Source organism: Phyllobates terribilis, unplaced genomic scaffold (assembly GCF_046119375.1).
Source record: "Phyllobates terribilis strain yellow unplaced genomic scaffold, ASM4611937v1 Scaffold_8__6_contigs__length_399053987, whole genome shotgun sequence".
NCBI lineage: Eukaryota > Metazoa > Chordata > Amphibia > Anura > Dendrobatidae > Phyllobates > Phyllobates terribilis.
The window spans coordinates 358,767,694-358,792,512 of record NW_027362768.1 but is presented as its reverse complement, the minus strand read 5'-3'; the positions used below and the strand labels follow the sequence as shown (position 1 = coordinate 358,792,512).

The following is a 24,819-nucleotide window of genomic DNA, read 5'->3' as shown; positions in this document are numbered from 1 at the left end:
AAGACAACAATCACGTCATGTGAAGTGTAAACTGTGTTCTGCAGTTTTTAGTGTGTATTGTGATATAGAAAGCATAGGATTGCATAGGGTAAGACATAAGATAGAGTGTGATAAGCATTGTAAGTGTAACATGCTTAGTGTTATAAGATGCATAGTGTTCGCAAGGGAGATCTGCCCAGCAACAGACTGCAGGGACAGATACAGTTAATATTCGGGACTAGCCCATAGTGAGAGAAAGAATGAGAGAGAGTCAGATGGAGTTCTAGATAGAGTTTGTTGAGAAGTGTGACAAGGTGAAGTTCAAGGTGCAGTGGGCTGATAGCACGAGGAGTACATATTGTTCGGGGATGTACGAGTCCTTACAAAATTCTCTGCGGACATTCCTACAACGTCTGGAACTCAAGGCTCAGAACAGGTGCTATGGAGAGGACCTCAACCCCTTCCATGCAGAGGAAGATAGACATGGAACCACATGAGGGAAAGGTAATGGATCTCGGGTGTACTGCGGATCTGGACTAGAGATCCCTGGTTGGTAAGTATGAATCGGTCCCTTTAGCCCTTCCTGTACTCTGGCCCAACCATTAATATATTCTCCCATATTGCAGAGGCAGTAATGCTGAGTCTTGATGGAAAGCCGCCAGCGCTTCCACCTTGCATATTGTACATGCCGCTCCCCAATGCTAGACTCAGCAATAAAGGGTGAGCATAAAATATTTTTTCCTTCTTTTTTTTTTTTTTTTTTAAAGTCTGCAAATGACTTCTGTTTTTCTTTACCATCTTTATTTAGAAACAATTGAAGGCAACATTTAACATCGCAGAACATATTTCACAGTCCAAGAAAAAAAAGAAAAAGCTGCCACAAGCATCCTTAAATAAAATATTACTACCATGTGTGCAATTGTCTTCTCAAATAAACAAGATGGTGACGAGTAAACAATCAAGGAAGAAAAACTCACCAACAGGGGGACTGTTCTTAAAGGTACAGAGCCTCCTATCAAACAACCCTGACCAGGGCCAACACGGGCAAAAGGGGCAACGGCACCCAGGACCTCCCCATCATATTTATGTGAGAAAAGTTAAATGCGACAACTTCTTTGAACTAAATGTATTTTCATACATCTCCAGGATAAGTAGGAAGTGTCCGGACAACTTAGCCTCGATGAATAGCAATTAGGAGATAATTCATGCTTGTAAGGGACGGAGATGATAATTTATGGCTTTCTAATGGACCGCTAAACATATTAGGCTTTTCACTTCATCCAACAGCTTCTCCCTATCTGCACATTTCCCGCGATGCCGGGTACTAACATATTGTCAACTCTTCTCACTGAGACCTTTAATTTAAGAAGTTCATCATGAATTATTAGGAATTTTCTTATGGCAAAGAGAAACTAATAAAAATGACCCGGATTATTTCCATATTATGTATATACAAATCTGCCTTGTTACACTATATGGTTAAACGTATTGGACACGTCTTAATAATTGAATTCAGGTTTTCCCTTCAACCCCATTGTCCCCGTTGTATAATATCCGGCCACTCATCCCCGGTGTATAACATCTAGACCCTCGCCCCCCCGGTGTATAACCTCCAGCCCTCTGCCATGCCGTCTGCCTTTACTAACATATGACAGAACGGCTGGTGGTGCAGAGCTCACTGATACCAGCGCGGTCCTGTAATAGGAGCCACCGGGGTAACAAGTCCGGTCATGACATTTCTTCCTCCTAAATCTTCCCCCCGTCACCTGTGAGTGATATTATTGAGAAGTGGAAGAAACCGCAGCAACTCAGCCACGAAATGGAGACCCCGTAACGTTACAGAGCGGGGGGCCGAGTGCTGAGGAGCTGAGGACAGAAAAGTCACCAACGCTCAAGTCCAGACCTCCTCTGGTATTAACATCAGCACAAACACTGCGCCCCCGCTGGGAGCTCCATAATCGAGCAGCTGCAAGCAGCCGTACATCACCAAGCACAATGCCAAGCATCGGATGGAGTGGTGTAAAGTCGTCACCACTGGAATCTGGAGGAGACGTGTTCTGTGCAGTGATGGATCACACTTCTCTATCTGGTGTCTGATGGAGGTCTCTGCGTTTGGTGAATGCCAGGAGAACGTTCCCCTGACTGTATTGTGCCGCTGTACAGATGGTGGAGGAGGATAATGCTATGGTCTTGTTATCAGGGGTCGGCCTTGGGCCCTTAGTTCCAGTGATGGGAAATCTTACTCAATGTAAACTAAACCCATCACGTTTACCACTTTTTTTTGTCTATCAACCTCTTTTTTACCACTTTTTTTTAGGTCTATCAACCTGCATATAAACCCCCAACCCCGTCTGTATATCCCAAAAATACCTTTTATAATCCCCTCATACAGAGTGGTTCGGTGTGATAGTTGTCACTGGTCTTGCTCAGCGCCTTCTTTCTCCCCACAATCACTGTCTTCCTGCCCCGTTTCATGGTGGATGAGGTGTCCAACGTCATCGATGCAGCTCCCCCATTCTTGCTCCTTGTGTACTTTGCTCTACCCTGCCAAACCTCAGTTGGTCCCTTTAGTTTATAGTAGGAAAAGCAGGTGACAGGCTCCCTTTAATGTTTCAGCACAAGACAAAACATGTTCTGTGCAGTGACGGATCGCACTTCTCTATCTGGCGTCTGATGGACGATTCTGAGTTTGGGGAATGCCAGGAGAACATTACCCCCAGACTGCATTGTGCCCATTGTACAGTTTGGTGGAGGAGGATAATGCTATGGGGTTGATTTTCAGGGGTCGGCCTTGGGCCCTTTGTTCTAGTAAAGGGAAATCTTAATTCTTCAGCACAAGACATTGTGGACAATTGGAGCTTCCAGACCCTTTTCTGTTGCCCATGACTGTGCCCAGTGCACAAGGTCCATACAGACATGGTTGGGGGAGTTTGGTAGAAGAACAGAGCCCGGACCTCAACCCCATCCAACACCTTTAGGATGAACTATACCGGAGTTGGTGAGCCCGGCCTCTACACAATATTGGTGTCTGACCTCAAAAATGCTCTTCTGGATGAAGGGGCAAAAATTCCCACAGACTCAGACAAATCTTGTAGAAATCCGTCCCAAAAGAGCTGTAGCTATTATTACTGCAGAGGGCAGACTTCATATTAATTACTAAACTACACAAACCTCTTTAATTGTTGCTTGATCCAGACCTACAAACACTTTCCTGCCGGCCGTCCATGAGCGCAGGTCCTCACTGGCCCTGATATCTGTTTCTTAGCTTTTTTTCTCGAGTTGGTGTCCATCATTGTAATCAGGAAAATGAAGTCACCACTTAGCAATTATCCAATTACCAGTTTATTAGATCAATTTTTAACCTTTTAAAGCAGAACGTTGCTTTCTATTTCTTGAAATTTGCTTGTGAAGTAGAAGTAAATTACGGCCCAGACTATATGGCACCTTGCGGTCTCGGTAAGGGATTACATGGAGGAGCTACTCTATATCTTCATCAGATCATACACAACGTACATGTATTTTATATCCGTGCGTAATGTCTGTACCAAGAGATGCAGATATAGTGTGATGATCTTAAAAAGAAAAGAAACATTAAATAAAAAATATAACTAATAAAAAAAAATACTGTCCTGCAATATTTTTTTTTTCAGATTGACACATTTGCAGCAACAAAAAGTGAAAAACATCTGAAATAAAACAGCCAAAAATATAAATGCAAAAAAAAAACTGAAAAAAAAAGACATTTGTGCTTCCATCATTGTTACCCTAGCTTCCCATAATAATGATACAAATACAAATTTGAGTTTGTTTGTTTGTTTTTTTTATTTATTTTTTGGTGCCGAAAATTTTGCCAATTTTTTTTGTGCACCCTTCAAAAAAGAAAATTGTCAAAACTGGTCCTGGTTGTTATTGGTTGCACCTGGGATGACATTCACTTCAGGTGACCTGACCGCTGCAGTCAATCACAGGCTTCAGCGGACAGGTTACCGAAGAACTGGGCAGAATTGCTTCCTATCCTAGAGAAGACCATGGATGTGGCCGTCACTAGATCCATGGGGATTACAGCCCCTGAGTGAGGGCTCGCTCACACTAACGTATAACACGGCTGAGTGCTATCCTAAGTTTTATTGGATAGCACTTGGCCCAATGCTATACTATGGGGTAGTATAGATCTGTACCAATTCGGTATGAGAAAACAATCGCAACATGCATAACCAAATCACGCACCCTCATACAAGTCTATGGGTTTGTGTAAAACATGGGACTGCACTCGGATGTCATCCGATTGCAGTCTGATGTACGCTCACAGACACAATGGAGAAGTTAAAGGGGTATTCCTTCAAAGACTTCAAAGACATACTGATAAGGAATTTAGATTGTGAGCCCCATTGAAAACAGTGCCAATATTGTCTGTGGAATTAATAGCGCTGTATACGTGAGTAAAATAAATAAATAAATTCTCATCTGCAAGATCCTATCCCAATATATAGTAGAAATAATAATAATAATGTTAGCAAATACCTCCAATTAAAAATGTAGTATAGTTCTTCTGATTCGCTATGTTGCTTACCCCATGTGCAGGGCATTGCAGTAGCTTAGGTATCCATGGTTACGACCACTCACATAGTGACAGAGTTAGCTGCTAGTGGTCCTAACCATGGATATCTAAGATCCTGCAATGCACTGCACATGGGGTAAGTGACATAGCGAATCAGAAGAACTATACTACATATCTAATTGGAGGTATTTGCTAATATTATTATTATTATTATATCTACTACATATTGGGATAGGATCTTGGAGATGGGAATTTATTTATTTTACTCACGTATATAGCGCTATTAATTCCACAGACAATATTGGCACTGTTCCCAATGGGGCTCACAATCTAAATTCCCTATCAGTATGTCTTTGAAGGAATACCCCTTTAACTTCTTCATTGTCTCTGTGAGCGTACATCGGACTGCAATCGGATGACATCTGAGTGCAGTCCCATGTTTTACATTTCTATTTGGAGGTATTTGCATATATAATTATTATTACATCTACTACATATTGGGATAGGTCTTTGGAGATGGGAGTACCCCTTTAAGTTCTCCATCTTTTCCGCACCTATGATACGATTCTCTCATGTGAGAAAATCAGATCACACTAAAGTTTGATCCGGGTGACATTAGCATAATCGGGCCGATCCTCTCGCCGTGTGAGCGAGCCCCGAGTCCCATTTTTTTATTCCAAAATCACCCTGGGCATCTGCAACCAACTCCTAAAATCAATCACAAAGGGAAGAATTCTAATGACGGAACGTATCAGGAAATTGTTATGTAAGCAATTGCCTAATGTTCAAACTATGAACGCTGGCTCAGTAAAGGTGAATCTACACATTAGAAGGTATAGGAAACGGTGATGTAACAGAGGAAGGACCGGTAAGAATGTGAGGGTGCGTCCTGGTAAAGGTCACCTGTCTACCAGTGATGTCACAACCTAAAAATGGAAAATCAGACACTATTTTTCCCTTAGGGCGGCTCATCTATGCCGAGCCTGGGGGTGACGTGTTTATGGTAGTTTGTGTTTCCACTTGGTTGATAAGACTGAACATACTGTAAAGTTATGTCATATACGACAGGAGGACAGAGGTCCATATTATATCACTACTACGCCTCCATTCATGGCCACACGATGTCATGCTTCATCCCACTGTTTTTACGACTGTAGATTGGCGGTGTGTGAAAACTTTAGAAAACTTTGTTGAACTCATCAGAGAAGAAGATAATGAGTGTAGGAAGCATAGAAGAGTCACGGCCATGTCCCAGTTTTAATCCTTAAAGGGGTGTTTTGACGTTTACCCAAGGAAGATAACTTTCCAATCACTAAGGTTCCAACTGACCCTGAACTAGAGGAATGGAGTGGAAGTTGTTCATGTGCACTATTCATTCTTAATGGGAGTGCTGGTGATTGTCGGCTGATCTTCAGCGCCCCTATTTGGGAGACAGTGCGCATGATCGACCTCCACTCCATTCAGTCAGTTCTTAGGATTGCTGGGGGCCACAATGGTCGAAAAGTTATCCCTTATCTTTTGGTTAGGAGATAAGTTTCAAACTTGAGAGGACCCCTTTAAGGACATATTGCAAGTAAATAGCTGGAACATGTTAAAGTGGGTGTCCACAGGATAGATGTTAAATTGATGATCGTTGAGGGTCCCATAATAGAGACCTTCACTGATCCCCAAAATCATCCAGCAGTATATATGAATGAATCAATGACTGTCAGAATGGCGAGCGAACGCCACCACTCCACTGTCCCACTGTCTATGGGACTGCCAAAGATAGCAGAGCCCTGCAGTCAGCTATCCCGAAGACAATGAATGGCGCGAAGGCTTGCATGAGTAGATATCAAACCAATCAAATGGGCACTTCAAAGTCCCAATGATGGGTTAATCCAGCGATCAGCAATTTATGACCTATCCACCGAATTGGTGATAACTTACTAAACTGGACAACCCCTTTAAGGGGCTTGTCAAATAATTAAAACAAACTAGCTGCAGGAAATGTTCTAAAATAAAATGAAAAACAAAACATTTATCACCTGGTAAATCTCCACCGCACCGGTGCTGCTGCCCTGGATGTCACGTGCATCCATATGACCGCTGCAGCTAATCCCTGTCCTCAGACCAGTGATGCCTGCATGTAAGGGCGCAGTCAGCCGGCCGTATAAATCGGAACGCAGTGCATGGACTGGCCAGCGGCTCTCCTGACCCAAGTGTGAGCTTCATGTATTTCTATGCAGCTGTCACTCTCGGGTCGGGAGAGCAGCCGGCCAGTCCATGCACTGTGTTTCCCGATCTCGTTCTGATTTTTACGGCGCCCTAAGGCAAATGACTTCTAATTCCAGTGGTTGGCTACAGCGGTCGCATATCTGAACGGAAAGTTATCACTTCAGGAACAAAAACAAAGATCAGCAGGGAACACTGGAGTGAGAGCGCAGGACTGGATGGTGGGCTTACAGGTGAGTAATGTTAATTTTTTATTGTTTTTTTTTAACATTTCTGGCAAATAGATTACTTAAAACTCAGATAATACTTGCGAATAAGGGGTCAAACTGCAAAAATGGAGAGAGGGGAAAGTAGTAATATGGAGGGATGGCTGGGCGTGCTCACTACAACTGAGTAAGCATGCTTGGCTGATTATTTATTATACAAATGTATCAACAATACCAATAATACAAATGTATCAACAATACCAATAATACAAATGTATCAATTAATACAGTTCCTCAACTACAAAACACATCCACAAAAAGTTCAAGCATTGAGCCAGTGGTGGGGTGGGGATGCATAATATGTTTTTCTCCTTCGTGCTGGAACTGTTATCCAACGTGAAATAATGTATCTGCTGTTGTCTAAGATCTAAAGATGCCAAGATAGAGAGAGATACGGTAGATAACGTGTAGGTCTGTGACTCATGGAAACAGCTGCTGAAGTTTATACTGGAGGATTGCCTGATCAGTTATGGCCACCGAGGAAGAGCCTGTCCGTTATGTGCCGCGAGAGATGAAAGGATAAACCGGAATTTATAACAACTTTGTATCACTACAACGACTTAAAGAAAAACAAAACATGTAAAGATTGAATATTGTATTGTTTATCTGCTCTAAATCTGACAGTTTTATTTGCTGGAAACTATCAACAAGTTATTGTTGATGGATCTTGTATTTTTGTTATATATTTTTGTATTTTCATTGTATAATCTTGTTCTGCTATGGAGCTTTGTTCAATTAGAAGGAAGTCTAGTTGTTAGTTTCTCCTTGTGGGGAGTGCCAAGCTGGCATAGGCGGATAATTTATATATCAGGCAATACTTCTTGGGGAAAAGGATATGCAAAAAAGTTCTCATCCTAGAGGAAGAAAGTTCTTGTGCCGACTATTAGGGGTAACCACCCTACGAGACAATGTCGACCCTATATAGAACTTTGCTAATTAGGAGGCTGGACAAAGCATTTCAATGCGAAACGCGCGTCGGGTGTGTGGGACCCTGGATACAATAAGTGAGGTAATGCAGGACACACTTGTATTTATGTCACCTAGACTTCATTGATTGCCTGTGTTCTTTTCTATATTTTATATATGGATGGCATTATGTTATATCCTGAATTAAGTTTATTTCTACTGACAACAGTTGGACTAGTCTTTTATATATGAGTGCCATTGACATTTCTTACTTTGGGCTTAATGATGTATACACTTACTGCTTCCTCATCCAGGTACACCCACCTTGTGCCTTTGTGTATTTTGTCTCACAATTTTATATGTATCTTTATTATGTTTTTAATATGTAGCAATAAAATACTCTTTTATTTTTATACATTTTGGCCTTTTGTAAAGTTTTTTTCTTGGAGATTATTAATTATTATATTCAGCCAACTTATCGTCTTCAGTTTTCATCTTCAGCTGTTTTGGGGGTTCTTTAGGCTATGTTCACATGTCCAGTAATGATCCGTTATGGATCCAGTAGCAGTCCATTGGCAAAAAAGTTGAGCAGACACAACTTTTCAGTCTGTTTTTAAAAAACTGATATCAGCTGGATCCGTTTTTTTAACATTAAAGTCTATGGAAAACAGATCTGTTGAATAGCCATCCTTTTTCTTCCATTTGTAACGGATCCAGTAAGCAAAAAAACAGATCCTTTCCAAATTTAAGAAAAACGGATTAAAAAAACAGGCAATAAGGATACATTAAAACCATTCTAGAATTCCCAATTGGCATCACGTGTTCCTCCTGACCAGTGAGTGAACTACATAGAGATCCATGCGGTAGCAGTGTAGACTTTTTCCATAACAGAAAGAGTGCAAGGTATTAGTAAATTAAAAGACGTAAGTACCCAGCGACTTTCTCTTTCGACCCATTTCCTCTTTCATTGTACTGCTCTTAACTGGAACCATGTGATGAATTCTAAATTAAGGATATTTCCATTGCTCCACGACTGTAAACATTAACTCAAAGTGCATTGCAGAGTCGAGATGGGGTAAATCCCATAAATGGCAGCACTAGGACAAGGCAGAGCATTCAACAGAGCGTGAAAACGGGTTAGAGGCCCAATGTAATAAGCCTCATTACAATCATGTTATGAAAATAAAAAAGGACAAATTAGATCTTGGCCGATTCAAAAGTCCTCCTGTGCCAGATTCCACATCCTGTCTCCTATCATGTCATCTATATATATAATTGTCTTATCCCGTCTGTCTGTCTGTCTGTCCAGGAAATCCCATGTTGCTCATTGGTCCGGCCGCTGTCTGTCCAGGAAATCCCGCGTCGCTCATTGGTCTGGCCACGGCCAATCAGCGACGCTGGATTTCTGAAAAAAGAAGGCGGCCGTTAGCGGCTCATCTGCCGGACGGAGGTCAGCGGCGATGCAGCCGGGAGATGAGCGGCGCTAGCAACAGAACTACCCCTACCGGCGGCGCCGCTGACCTCCATGCGGCTAACGTCGGGAGATCAGCGGCTTGGCCCGCTGATCTCCCGACGGCAAGTGTGAACAGAGGGATGGGGAGCGGCGCCGCCGGTCGGGATGCTTCTGCTGCGAGCAGCCGCTCATCTCCCAGCTGCTCGCAGCGGAAGTACCCGCACAAGCAGCGCCGCTCCCTGGTCTTCGCTAATACGCCGCTGATTGGTCGCAGCCACCGGACGCGACCAATCAGCGATATGGGCGGCAAATTTAAACGCCGCTCTGCTGATTGGTTGCGGCCGCCGCCCGCGTCCAATAAGCAATTGGGGGGCCAAATTTAAACTCGCTCTCCAGTACTCACTAACACGGTTCGCTGATTGGTCGCGACCGCCGGCCGCGACCAATCAGCGATATTGGCGGAAAATTTAAACGCCACTCTGCTAATTGGTCGCGGCCGCCAGCTGTGACCAATCAGCGAGATTGGCGCCAAATTTAAACAACGCTCTGCTGATTGGTCGCGGCCGCCGGCCGACTGTGACCAATCAGCGAGATTGGCGCCAAATTTAAAAGCCGCTCTGCTAATTGGTCACGGCCGCCAGCCGCGACCAATCAGCGAGATTGGCGCCAAATTTAAACAACGCTCTGCTGATTGGTCGCGGCCGCCGGCCGACCACGAGCAATCAGCGAGATTGGCGCCAAATTTAAACACTCTGCTGATTGGTCAAGACCGCCGGCTGCGACCAATCAGCGTTTTTGGAGCAAAGTTTAAACACCGTTTTGATGATTGGTCGCGGCCGCCCGCGACCAATCAGCGAGATTGGCGCCAAATTTAAACAACGCTCTGCTGATTGGTCGCGGCCGGCGGCCGCGACTAATCAGCATTATTGGCGCCAAATTTAAACACCACTTAGCTGATTGGTCGCGGTCGCCGGCCGCGACCAATCAGCATTATGGGCGCCAAATGTAAACACTGCTTTGCTGATTGGTCGCGGTCGCCGGCCACGACCAATCAGCATTATTGGCGCTAAATTTAAACACCACTTTGCTGATTGGTCATGGTCGCCGGCCGCGACCAATCAGCATTATTGGCGCCAAATTTAAACAACGCTCTGCAGATTGGTCGCGGTCGCCGGCCGCGACCAATCTGCATTATTGGCACCAAGTTTAAACACCACTCTGGTCGTGGCCGGCGACCGCGACCAATCAGCGATATTGGCGCCAAATTTAAACACCGCTCTGCTGATTGGTCGCGACCGCCAACAGCGACCAATCAGCGATATTGGCGCCAAATTTAAACACCGCTCTGATAATTGGTCGCGACCGCCGGCCGCGACCAATCAGCGACATTGGCGTCAAATTTAAACACCGCTCTGATAATTGGTCGCGGTCGCCGGCCGCAACCAATCAGCATTATTGGCGCCAAATTTAAACCCCGCTCTGCTAATTGGTCGCGACCGCCAGCCGCGACCAATCTGCGATATTGGCGCCAAATTTAAACACTGCTTTGCTGATTGGTCGCGGTCGCCGGCCACGACCAATCAGCATTATTGGCGCCAAATTTAAACACCACTTTGCTGATTGGTCACGGTCGCCGGCCGCGACCAATCAGCATTATTGGCGCCAAATTTAAACAACGCTCTGCAGATTAGTTGCGACCGCGACCAATCAGCGATTTTATCGCCAAATTTAAACAAGCTCTCCGGTCCTCACTAACACAGTTCGCTGATTGGTCGTGGCCGCCACCCGCGACCAATCACCGACATTGCCGCCAAATTTAAACACCGTTTTGCTGATTGGTCGCGGTTGCCGGCCGCGACCAATCAGCGATTTTGGCGCCAAATTTAAACAACGTTCTGCTGATTGCGCCCGGTCGGCCGCATACATATTCTAGAATACCCGATGCGTTAGAATCGGGCCACCATCTAGTATTACATATAGTCCTGGGAACAGAAAGAACCAAGAATCGGGATATGCTGCAGGTGATATAACAAGAACAGCCAGCAGGTGGCAGCATCACTGGCAGAAATACCTTGCGTGGGATGAAGTGATGCATAATTGTGGGGGTAGGTGGGATTGTAATTTGCACTGCAAGGAAGGCTGTGACTCTGAATGTCATATATGGGAGGTCTGTGACTGTTACTTTTAAGCCACAGCCCCACTATCAGTATTCGGTCAGTATTCAGTCAGTATTTTTTCTCAGGAGTGGGAGACAAAACCAGGTGAGGAACAATCAGAGAAAAGGTAGAATAGAAACAAGTCACCAATTCTGCATTTATCACCCTCTCCTGGTTTTGGCTCCCACTCCTGAGAAAAAATACTGACCAAATACTGATAGTGAGACCGTGGCCTAAGGGTATCACACTGAGTGGATGTGCTGCAGAATTTTTGTCATGATTTTTCTAGAAGAAAATCCACAGTAAATTATAGTTCCAGCAAAGTGGACAAGAAATTAACATATAACCATGCATAACCATGATGCAAAACATAGGATTAAATCTGTGTCAAATCTGCAGCAAAATCTGGTAGAAAAACAGCAATGTGTGTGGCTGAGACACATGGAGTACCTGCGGAGTCTGCTACAGCAACGAACTAAGAACATGAAGAGCGCTTAAATAAGCTAGCGGAGGAGCACTTGTAAGCCCAGAAAGAGGGACAGTCGCCACCGCCAACTTTGATTTATCTGGTGCGAACCACACTTGCCAAGTTGTTATTTTGTTGCAGAGATAGATACGTACAAAGATAAATAGGCAATAGAAGATTGATTTGAGAGACGAAAGAGTGAGAAAGAAGGAAAGAAAGAGATAAAGAAAGAAAAAAGGAAGGAAATAAAGAAAAAGAAAATACAAAAAAGGAAGGAAAAAAGGAAAACGAGAGGAAGAAAGAAAGATAGTAAGGAAGGAAGAAAGAAAGATAGTAAGGAAGAAAGAAAGGAAGAAAATAAAAAAGGAAGGAAGGAAAAAGAACGATAAAGAAGGAAAGAAAGAGATAAAGAGAATGAAAATACAAAAAAAGAAGGAAGGAAAACAAGACAGGGGAAGAAAGAAAGAAAAAAGGAAGGAAGGGAAAAGAGTGAGAAAGAAGGAAAGAAAGAGAGAAATAAAGAAAGAAAGAAAAAAGGAAGGAAATAAAGAAAGAGAAAGAAAGAAAAAAGGAAGGAAATAAAGAAAGAGAAAGAAAGAAAATACAAAAAAGGAAGGAAAAAAGGAAACAGAGATGAAGGAAAAAAGAAAGAAAAAAGGAAGAAAGAAAATAAAAAAGGAAGCAAAAAAGAATGAGAAAGGAGAGAAAGAATGCAAAAATACAAAAAAGGAAGGAAGGAAAACGAGACAGAGGAAGAAAGAAAGAAAGAAAGAAAGAAAGAAAGAAAAAAGCAAGGGAAAAGAGTGAGAAAGAAAGAAAGGAAAAAAGAAAGAAATGAAGGAATAAAGAAAGAAAGGAAAAAAGAAAGAAATGAAGGAATAAAGAAAGCGAGAAAAAGAAGGAAAAATAGAATGAAAGAAAAAAGAATGTGAATGAAAGAAAGAATGAAAATTGGGTAGGTAGATACGCAGATAACTAGATATTGAAGAGAAGAAATAAAGAAAATAAAAAGGAGGGAAGTAAATTAATAAATATTTGATATGTGGCTCCCCTGAGGGTTCAGTCGCCACAGAGGTGCTGCACCTCACCCCGAGTTGTGGTGCCTCCCTTCACTCAGGTAAGGAGGGAGTGCTGCCCGGAACCCCAAACACCTGCATCCAACACTACACTGCTCCAGGCCGGCTGGAGGGGCAAGACGCAATGTATGTTTCTGCTGAGCCCTGACCCTGGCTGGAGTGGGGGGAACCCAGAGGTAGGGGGAACCAGTAGTGGGTGTGGGTGGAGGAAGTAATTAGAGAAAGCACTTTGATAGGAGTATAAATAGGGAAGCCATCTTAGGGTGGCAGGTCAGTTCTAGGGAGCAGTTCAGAAGAACAGTCCGGGAGCAGAGGCTCATTAGGAGTTCTGCTCCACCAGTAGGGCCAAGTCAGGAGGACCAGGAGGGGAGCAGGGAGTAGGCTCCGTTCTAAGAAAGGATCCTAGGGGGGTACGGCGCGTGCAGGATGGTACCCGTACGCCCCGCATCTGTCAGAAGACAGAGGGGTCGTTGCAGCATTCTAGTCCCCTGAGGGTCAAGTAGGTCCCAGATCCGACGTGCAGGAAGGACTTCAGAGCACCCGAGCGGGATTGAGAGTGGGCAGCGCAGAGCAGGAGGGAGAAGGACCTAGTGTGAAGACGGTCAAAATAGGAACACGAGAAAGTGGGGTTCTGCCAGGTATTCCCAAGCCGCCTGAGAAAGGATTGAACCCCTGCCCGGTGAACGCAGCGCGATGTGGGAGGCCTGCACCTGTACGGTGCACCTGTGGACTGTCTGAAGACTTGTGAGTAAAACCTTGGATGACTGCACTGTACTGCCTCCGTCCATTCTTTCATCGGCGCCATTGTTCCCCCTGCACTACAACGCCCAGCGCATCCCACTCTCTCACTTCACTGCCCTGAGGCCTGCTCCACCTGTGGGGAGCCGCCCATCACAAGCTGCCCTAACATTTGCCTCAGAGGACTGTTGCAGTGCTGGTGATCCTCACCAGACACCACAGGTGGCGTCACAAACTTTCTATAAATAAATCCTCTTTTTGCACTGACCGCCCTGGGTCACGGACCGGGCCAGCCACCGTGATATCCCCTGCCAGCAGCCAGAGGCCCGGCTGCCGAGTACCCCACGGCCCTGGGGGCGCGTCAGATAGATGATATGAGAGTGAGAGATATTAGGGATAGAGATAGACAGATAGATAGATAGATAGATAGATAGATAGATAGATAGATAGATAGATAGATAGATAGATAGATAGATAGGATAGATTAGTTTAATGAGTCAAAATGAAACTAAATTTTTGATCAGTTCTGAGTTCACGTTCTTGGTTTATCTGGATAGAGCTCATGAACGTGTCGTTCCTAGAACAAACATAACACACTGACATACAAAGTAAAAAAGCAGAAACAGATGGAATGGTTGAGTTTTGCAATAGCCGGGCTGGTGGACACATCTGGAATAACAGTCAGCACTATGTGCAAATAGTCCCAGCTCTACGGCAAAGCCCTCGCTTACCCCCCTCACCCCCCAACAATAAATGTCCCTGTATGGAGCTCGGCACGGGAAGGTGAAAAAATGGACACTCTGCAAACCTATTTATAGGAGCGATGTAGTAGAACGCACTGCAATTCTGCAGCTACAATGAGTCTGGAGATATTAATCATTCGTTTCAAGGATGAGTGTTTTGGGGGATGCAAAATATGCATAATTAAAAGAATAGATGTAAAGAAACTGCACATACGTGTGAGATACATGTATTATACATGAGGGTCCCAGGAAAGGTTTTTTTTCTAGATCTTGACGGCAAATAGTGTGGGCACAAACAAAAGAGGGTCACTGTTCAAAGATCATATATTATTATAGAGGATCTAAAATTCAAATATATTTAGGGGTCTGGGGTCTGATATTACCATTAGTATCTTTTCCAAGGGGGTCTGGAGTCCAAAAACAAACTAGGGACCTGGTCTGAGGTTTAAAATTAAATTCTGGATCTGGTCAGTCTGGGGTCTGATAATATTATTGGGGGTCTAAATACATTTACAAGCTCTGAGATCTGAGTTTAATTCAAGGATCCGGTGTATGTTCTGATATTTATATAGGGCTTGGTATGCTATCTGAAATTAATTTATGGAACCGGCCTGGTGTTAGGGCTAATATTTATATAGGGGGTTTAATATATATATATATATATATATATATATATATATATATATATATATATATATATATATATATATATATATATATATATATATGTATATATATATATATGTATATATATATAGTACAGACGAAAAGTTTGGACACACCTTTTCATTTAAAGATTTTTCTGTATTTTCATGACTATGAAAATTGTACATTCACACTGAAAGCATCAAAACTATGAATTAACACATGTGGAATTATATACTTAACAAAAAAGTGTGAAACAACTGAAAATATGTCTTATATTCTAGGTTCTTCAAAGTAGCCACCTTTTGCTTTGATGACTGTTTTGCACACTCTTGATGAGCTTCAAGAGGTAGTCACCGGAAATGGTCTTCCAACAATCTTGAAGGAGTTCCCAGAGATGCTTAGCACTTGTTGGCCCTTTTGCCTTCACTCTGCGGTCCAGCTCACCCCAAACCATCTCGATTGGGTTCAGGTCTGGTGACTGTGGAGGCCAGGTCATCTGGCGTAGCACCCCATCACTCTCCTTCTTGGTCAAATAGCCCTTACACAGCCTGGAGGTGTGTTTGGGGTCATTGTCCAGTTTAAAAATAAATGATGGTCCAACTAAACGCAAACCGGATGGAATAGCATGCCTTCAATTTTGAATAAATCCCCAACAGTGTCACCAGCAAAGCACCCCCACACCATCACACCTCCTCCTCCATGCTTCACGGTGGGAACCAGGCATGTAGAGTCCATCCGTTCACGTTTTCTGCATCGCACAAAGACACGGTGGTTGGAACCAAAGATCTCAAATTTGGACTCATCAGACCAAAGTACAGATTTCCACTGGTCTAATGTCCATTCCTTGTGTTCTTTAGCCCAAACAAGTCTCTTCTGCTTGTTGCCTGTCCTTAGCAGTGGTTTCCTAGCAGCTATTTTACCATGAAGGCCTGCTGCACAAAGTCTCCTCTTAACAGTTGTTGTAGAGATGTGTCTGCTGCTAGAACTCTGTGTGGCATTGACCTGGTCTCTAATCTGAGCTGCTGTTAACCTGCGATTTCTGAGGCTGGTGACTCGGATAAACTTATCCTCAGAAGCAGAGGTGACTCTTGGTCTTCCTTTCCTGGGGAAGTCCTCATGTGAGCCAGTTTCTTTGTAGCGCTTGATGGTTTTTGCAACCGCACTTGGGGACACTTTCAAAGTTTGCCCAATTTTTCGCACTGACCGACCTTCATTTCTTAAAGTAATGATGGCCACTTGTTTTTCTTTACTTAGCTGCTTTTTTCCTGCCATAATACAAATTCTAACAGTCTATTCAGTAGGACTATCAGCTGTGTATCCACCTGACTTCTGCACAACACAACTGACGGTCCCAACCCCATTTATAAGGAAAGAAATCCCACTTATTAAACCTGACAGGGCACACCTGTGAAGTGAAAACCATTTCCGGTGACTACCTCTTGAAGCTCATCAAGAGAATGCCAAGAGTGTGCAAAGCAGTCACCAAAGCAAAAGGTGGCTACTTTGAAGAACCTAGAATATAAGACATATTTTCAGTTGTTTCACACTTTTTTGTTAAGTATATAATTCCACATGTGTTAATTCATAGTTTTGATGCCTTCAGTGTAAATGTACAATTTTCATAGTCATGAAAATACAGAAAAATCTTTAAATGAGAAGGTGTGTCCAAACTTTTGGTCTGTACAATATATATATATATATATATATATGTATATATATATATATATATATATATATATATATATATATATATATGTGTGTGGTCTTGATCTTGATATAAGGGTCTGATCTGGGGTCTAATATATATATAGATAGAAGAATGGTATGGAGGCTGATATTTATATAGGAGTATGATATGCATATAGGGGTATGGTCTTGGGTCTGATATTCATATAGGGTTCTGGTATAATATTTTTATAAGGTTGTGAGCTCAGGGTCTGATATTTATATAGGCGTTATTTATATAGGGTCTAGTCTGGAGCTTGATAGTCATATTGGGGTAGGGGTCTGGTCTTGGGTCTTATATTTATATTAGGGTTTGGTCTTGGCTCTGATATTTATATTGGAGTCTGGTATGGGGTCTAATATTTGTATAGGGGCCTGCTATTGAGTGTGATATTTATATAGGAGTCTGGTCTTGGGTCTGATATTCATATAGGGGTCTGGTCTAAGTTTGGATATTTATAAAATGGTTATTTATAAAGAGGGGCCTAGTCTGGGGTCTTATTTTTATTTAGAGGTCTGGTCTGGGGTCTTATATTTATATAGTATTCCGGCCTGTAGTCTGATATTTATATAGTAGTCTAGTCTATATATCCCTGTATTTACCGTATATAGAAGTCTGGTCTAGGATCTGATATTTGTATAGGGATAATTTATATATGGGTCTGGTCCGGGGGTCTGACATTAATATAGGAGTCTAGTCTGGGTCTGATATTTATATAGGGGTCTGGTCTGGAGTCTGATATTTATATAAGAGTTTAGTCTGGAGTCTGATATTTATATAGGGGTCTGGGTCTGATATTTATATAGGGGTCTGGGTCTGTGTTCTAATATTTATGTAGGGGTCTGGTCAGTGGTCTGATATTTATATAGGAGTCTGGTCTGATATTTGTATAGGGGTCTGGTCTGGGGTCTGACAATTATATAGGGGTCTGGAGTCTGATATTTATATAGAGGTCTGGTCTGGGGTCTGATATTTATATAGGTCTGGTCTGGAGTCTGATATTTATATAGGGGTCTGGTCTGGGGTCTGACATTTATATAGGGGTCTGGTCTGGGGTCTGACATTCATATAGTGGTCTGGTCTGGGGTCTGATATTTATATAGGGGTCTGACATTTATATAGGGGTCTGGTCTGGAGTCTGATATTTATATAGGGGTCTGGTCTGGGGTCTGACATTTATATAAGGGTCTGGTCTGGGGTCTGACATTTATATAGGGGTCTGGTCTGGAGTCTGATATTCATATAGTGGTCTGGTCTATGGTCTGATATATATATAGGGGTCTGGTCTGGGGTCTGAGATTCATATAGGTGTCTGGTCTGGCGTATTATATTTATATAGGGGTCTGATATTTATATAGAAGTCTGGTCTGGCATCTCACATTCATATAGAGGTCTGGCCTGGCATCTGATATTTATATAGGTGTCTGGTATGGGGTCTTATATTTATATAGGGGTCTGATATCTACATAGGGGCCTGGTCTGGCATCTGACATTCATATAGAGGTCTGGCCTAAACTTTTCAGAGGCCTTAAAAAAATATTCGAATAGGTTGCTATAGGCAACTCCTCAATTTTGGTCGTGCATCAGTTTTTTAGATAGCTTCATTCAAATTACTAGACAGAGAACATTATAAATAAAGGGGGACGATTAATTAGATTAATCAGAAATGTCTAAAAGAAAAAATAGCTTTGTTGCTCATAGCAACCAATCACTGCAAAGCTTTCATTTTACTACAACAGGTTTATAAATGAAAGCTGAGCTCTGATTGGTTGCTACGGGCAACAAGGACAGTGTTTCTTTTGGACACTTTGGATTAGTCAGGCCAGGGGAACTCATTTCAATTAGCTTTATTTAAAAAGAAACAAACAAAAAACAATCCCCTCAGTAGGATATCCTGAGCGTCAGCTTTACATATATTGGAAAATCTAATTTGCTCTTGTCATGCAGTCCCAATTAACAAGTCCACAAAGCAGATAAAGTTTCACATTCACATAGAAACTGCGTACTATATGGCCGCAGGAGGGCTTGTTTGTAGTCGGTAACCATGGCGACACTTAGGCTTGCATAAGAGCTATATACATAAAATTTGGATATTTATAATCAAGAAAAGAGATCCAGATCAAACACGGATCCAACGCAAGCAGGGAGCTGTTAGGGGCGAGCAGAGGACAGACGAGTATAATCTTTTATTTTTAGCCCCCTTCCAGCTCTCAAAAGAATCCAACAAAATGGCGGATGTCTCGTTCTGTGCAAATCAAATCATGAAAAACCAGGATTCTGGGGAAATTCGTAACAAATTCTATTAATTACTGATTGATTCGTCATCTCTAATCAAGACTATTTGCAAATATATTCATTGAAGTGAATGGAGCTAAAGTGAGGGACCACACACAACCTGTGGACTATGGTGTGGAAGAAAGCAGCCATGTATTTTAATATCCTGGACCAAAACTTGAAGTTTTGAAAAACCGACTATAATAACCATGATTTGTCATAAAATTATGATTAAGGGTTAGGGATGAGTGGACCAGTGGAAGTTCGGGTTCTTGTACCCGACCCAAACTTTATTCCTAAGTCTGGGTACCAGAACTGTGCTCGAACTGGAACTAAAACCCGAACCCCATTGAAAACAATGGGACCCAGACTTTTGAGCTGGAAAATCTCTCTCTCTCTGTTGGCATCGAACTTCCCCCAGAACTCCGAACATTGCGACGGACTTCCCCCGGAACTACGAACATTGCGACGGACTTCCCCCGGTACTATGAACATTGCAACGGACTTCCCCTGGAACTATGAACATTGCAACGGACTTCCCCCGGATTTCCAAACATTGCAACGGACTTCGCCCGGAATTCCAAACTTTGCAACGGACTTCCCCCAGATCTCCAAACATTGCAACGGACTTCCCCCGGAACTCCGAACATTGCAACGGACTTCCCCCAGATCTCCAAACATTGCAACGGACTTCCCCTGGAATTCCAAACATTGCAACGGCCTTCCCCCGGCTCTCCAAACATTGCAACAGACCTCCCCCGGAACTCCGAACATTGCAACGGACTTCCCCCAGAACTCCGAACATTGCAACAGAATTCCCCCGGAATTCCGAACACTGCAACGGACTTGCCCCGGAACTACAAACATTGCAACGGACTACCCCAGGAACTCCGAACATTGCAACGGACTTCCCCCGAAACTACGAACATTGCAACGGACTTCCAGGAGAAGTCCGTGTTGGACGTTTACAACCGGACAATAACTGTCCGGTATGAACCCCAAACTTTTAAGTTCAGGTTCGCTCATCTCTGACCATCACTTATCATCCCCTTGAGGAGACAGGAAAAATCCAAATGCAGGATAATGAGCGATGCCCACGTGCTGTTAGTTTAGGAAAGTTGGTCGTCAACTTTTCTCAGCTTGTTGATTATTATATAACCTCCCAGAATGCTAACACAATGTCTCACTGTCAATATATCCCCATCTTTAGACTTGAATTTGACTAACAGAAAAACATTTCTATATCGCTAGTGACTTAGTAGTCAGTCAAACATTCTTTTTTTTTTAGTACTGTAGTTATATGATTGCAATGACACTTGCCCCCGCCCCCCTACCAGTAAAAATGATACTATTTTTTTTTAGAAATCTGACGTGCCAGTAGTGAAAAATCTGGTGTAGAAACTATATGCAAGTCAGTCTGGAAGTGAATTGTGGGCATGTCAATGCATTTGGACTGCTTCTTCCAAGGTCACTGACACGCCTCCTTGCACTCCCAGCTTCATTTGCATGTGGCTTTTACTCTAGAATTCTCAATACTGAAACATCGGTTCTCTACCAAAAAGGTATCATTTTTATTGGGGGAGAAGTGCCTAAAGCTGTCATTTTACATGCTGACAGGTTCCCTTTAAAACAGATTTTTAGTATATTTTCAGTGCATGTTTCCATACAGTAAGCGAATAGGATCAAATCTGCACTAAAATTCCTGGTGACATCTACAGTTAACCGCGCTCCTCAACAAACGTTTGGTATAATAATAGTGAACATGTTTTTACAAAGTCCCAGTCATATACAGCAAAAAAAAAAACTGCTGATTTTAGAGCATTCAGTCTAATTGCTGCTGATTTCTGCCCCAGATTTCACCTTTTGCAGAAACTTGCAAAACCTTCTCCATTCACTAATATGGGAGATACTAGAATTTGTGGAAGTCGTACACATGGAAAGAGCCATGCATCGATGGCAACCTCTCCATCTCTTGTGGTGCTCAATGAAGTTCCCCTTTCGAGTACCAGCGATGAACACGTATATGGCATATCCAGAGGGAATAAAATGAAAGTGGGATAAGGAAATACACCTTTAAGACAATCCTCTGTAAGCTAAATTATATATCAAGCTAGCTAGCTAGATAGATAGATATATGGATAGATAGAGAGATAGATAGATAGACAGATAGATGATAGACAGATAGAGAGATAGATAGATAAATAATAGATTGATAAATGATAGATAGATAGATAAATGATAGATAGATAGATAGATAGATAGATAGATAGATAGATAGATAGATAGATAGATAAATAGATAGATAGATATTAAAAAAGTGAAACAAGAGGTCACGGCCTATGTCCATTCATCACAAAGGTCACACAAAGGATACAATGGCACAACAAAGGTTAGCAACATATTCTAGATATAGATCTGTATTGTTTGTAGGTAACTAGCAGAGGCTGCAGCCCTGTGGGTAATGCAGGTGGAAGCGTGCCTGTCAATCAAAGAGATGGTAGAACTGAGTAAGTAATCAGGAAACCAAGGAGACGCCAGTGCCATTTCCCTACCTCTTACATTGAATTGCTACAATTTGATAAAAGTTGGCATTCGCCACAATATGTGGCACCAAAGACTATGTTAAAACATTGCGGAAATTTTCTGCTACCAAATCTGTATGTTTCACTTGTGGATTTTATTGTGGATTTGGCCCTACTCCATTTACTAAGCATCGAATGGGATAAAATCCGCAATGAAAATCTGCAAATTAACGAGGATGATGCAGATTTGAAATCCGTACTATGCTTTCATTTTCTTGCAGTGGCTAGGGCAGATATCAGAACCTTTGCTCCAAGTGATTAAAGCCATTCCTACAGCTGCAAATGTGCACATCAACCATTGCATAAAAAAGCAGAAAAACAAACATTTCATTAGCGTTTTCCATAATCAAACCCCGCAGAAAAATTCCACAGCCATCATACCTAATAATCAATGTAACGATCTTTCCCTCTAGTGTTTACATGAAAAGTAATCATATGATCGTCTTCTGTATCTAACCGCCACATTAATTAAAAACGAGAGCTATTTATTTAAGGTTTTCACAATTGCTGGTGGTAAAATAAGGCAAACGAAGGTCAATATTGGCCCACATTGGCAAGGGTAAACGATCAAGTTCAGATGCACAGAAAAATATGCACGTCCCCTTTAAATAATTGAACCATTTGATAAGTACAAAAGTGACTACTACCTCTGACATCCAAGAGGTTTCACAGCATGAGAGGTTCAATAAATATACTGCAGCCATTAATTTGAACCCCCCCCCCCCCAAACAAAGAAATACATTCTGCATACAACCCCTTATTGTATGGCGGGGGCAAGCACTGAGCAGCACTCATTATCACTATACACAGCAGAACATTCTATGATGGAGGGGTCATTTATATTCAGTCCCACTGACTCCAAAATACAATTCAGCCCACAGCAGAAAACTTATCCTGCAAAGTCCTCCAGAACAATCCAGACTCCACCATGCTTTACTCTCCCATGCCTAATATGGAATACATGTCACATGGAAAGCAGACAGCTATTATGATACAATGTTGCAATACAGAATACAAAAATATACAATATTGCCAAACAAAGAACTCATGATACAATGTTGCAAAACTCTATATTATCATACAGTCCTGCATGGAAGAAGCTGAACCCGCAGCCATGCACAGCTGAAGTCCTAGCAGATGTCACTGACCTGTAGTTTAGAGGCTGACTCTTCAGCTCGTAATATGTCTTCGGCTCTTCTTGATAGTCTTCTCCAACCTCAAAGTCAGGTACAATCCCTGATTCAGCCTGCATGTCTCCAGCTGTCAGCAGAGCAGTGTGCAGATCAGCAGAGTGCAGCAGAGTGCAGGCTGCTCCTTCTCTCGCCTGTGTCTGAGTAGTGACAGCCCTGATCTGCCCTGTCCCTGCCTGCACTCTGCACGCTTATTCTGCTCTTACTGACAGCTCCTGCATTCTCTGCTCCCGGATATGGCCTCTGCCACCTAGCGGCTGCTTGTAGAATACGATGGGTGAATGTCAGTCCCTGAACTTTCCATAAACTCTGAAATGTGTAGGACTGTTTGGCTAACTAATGGCTTTCCCTTTTTCCTTCAATCTTTATTCTTTCTCTCTTTCTTTCTTACATCTCATATCAGTTTCATGTTATCTATCTTTAAGAAATCTCTTTCTACCTCTTTGTCTCTATATATTTATATCCATGTTACTTCTATCTATCTGCTATTATTAAATCCAGGTAATACTTATTTATCTATCTGTCTATCAATCTATCTATCACATATCAAGAATCTTTATTAAATCTATTACTTGTTCTAGATATATTATAATCTCAACCTCTCTATTCAACTAACACTTATTTTTATGATGCTAATATCTATCTATCTAGTATCTATCTATCTATTATCTATCTATCTATTATCTATCTATCTATCTATCTGTCCATTATCTATCTATCTATCTATCCATTATCTATCTATCTATCCCTCTATCTATCTATCCATTATCTATCTATCTATCTATCTATCCATTATCTATCTATCTATCTATTATCGATCTATCTATCTATCTATCTATTATCTATCTATTATCTATCTATCTATTATCTATCTATTATCTATCATTTATTATCTAGCTATCCATTATCTATCTATTATCTATCTATCTATTATCTATCTATTATCTATCATCTATCTATCTATCATCTATTATCTATCTATCTACAGTATCTATCTATGATCTATCTATCTATTATCTATCTATCTATTATCTATCTATCTATCTATTATCTATCTATTATCTATCTATTATCTATCTATTATCTATCTATCATCTATCATCTATTATCTATCTATTATCTATCTATCTATCTATTATCTATCTATCTATTATCTATCTATTATCTATCTATCATCTATCTATCTATTATCTATCTATCTATCTATGATCTATCTATCTATTATCTATCTATCATCTATTATCTATCAATCTATTATCTATCTATCATCTATTATCTATCAATCTATTATCTATCTATTATCTATCTATCTATCTATGTATGATCTATCTATCTATCTATTATCTATCTATCTATCTATCATCTATCTATCTATATATCTATCATCTATCTATATCTCTATCTGTCTATCATCTATTATCTATCTATCTATTATCTATCTATCTATTATCTATCTATCTATTATCTATCTATTATATATCCCTCTATCTATCTATATATCTATCTATCATCTATCTATCTATTATCTATCTATCTATTATCTATCCCTCTATCTATCTATTATCTATCTATTATCTCTCTATTATCTCTATATCTATTATCTATACATATCTATTATCTATCTATCTATCTATTATATTTCTATTATCTATCTATCTATCTATTATCTATCTATCTATCTTATCTATCTAGTATCTATCTATTATCACAGATACATAAATACCTTGGTGTAGAATATAACAAAAACTCACCAAATCAACACCATATATTAATTAGACATATAAAACATCACTTTTAATAGAGTTATTTAAAAGTCAAAACACATATTAACTATTTAGCAGACC

At 41.6% G+C, this 24,819-nt stretch overlaps 1 protein-coding gene across 4 annotated transcripts in view; it reads right to left on the bottom strand.

Annotated features, from left to right (window-relative positions):
• The window catches only part of MITF (melanocyte inducing transcription factor), a 257,774-nt gene extending 234,105 nt beyond the window's left edge, over positions 1–23,669 (bottom strand). For all 4 annotated transcript variants that reach the window (XM_073644732.1, XM_073644734.1, XM_073644733.1 and 1 more), the window contains exon 1: positions 22,934–23,669. In XM_073644732.1, coding sequence (XP_073500833.1) covers positions 22,934–23,037 — 104 coding nt within the window. In that variant the 5' untranslated portion in view covers positions 23,038–23,669. The remainder of the gene's footprint in view (positions 1–22,933) is intronic.
• Positions 23,670–24,819: the final 1,150 nt, after the last annotated feature.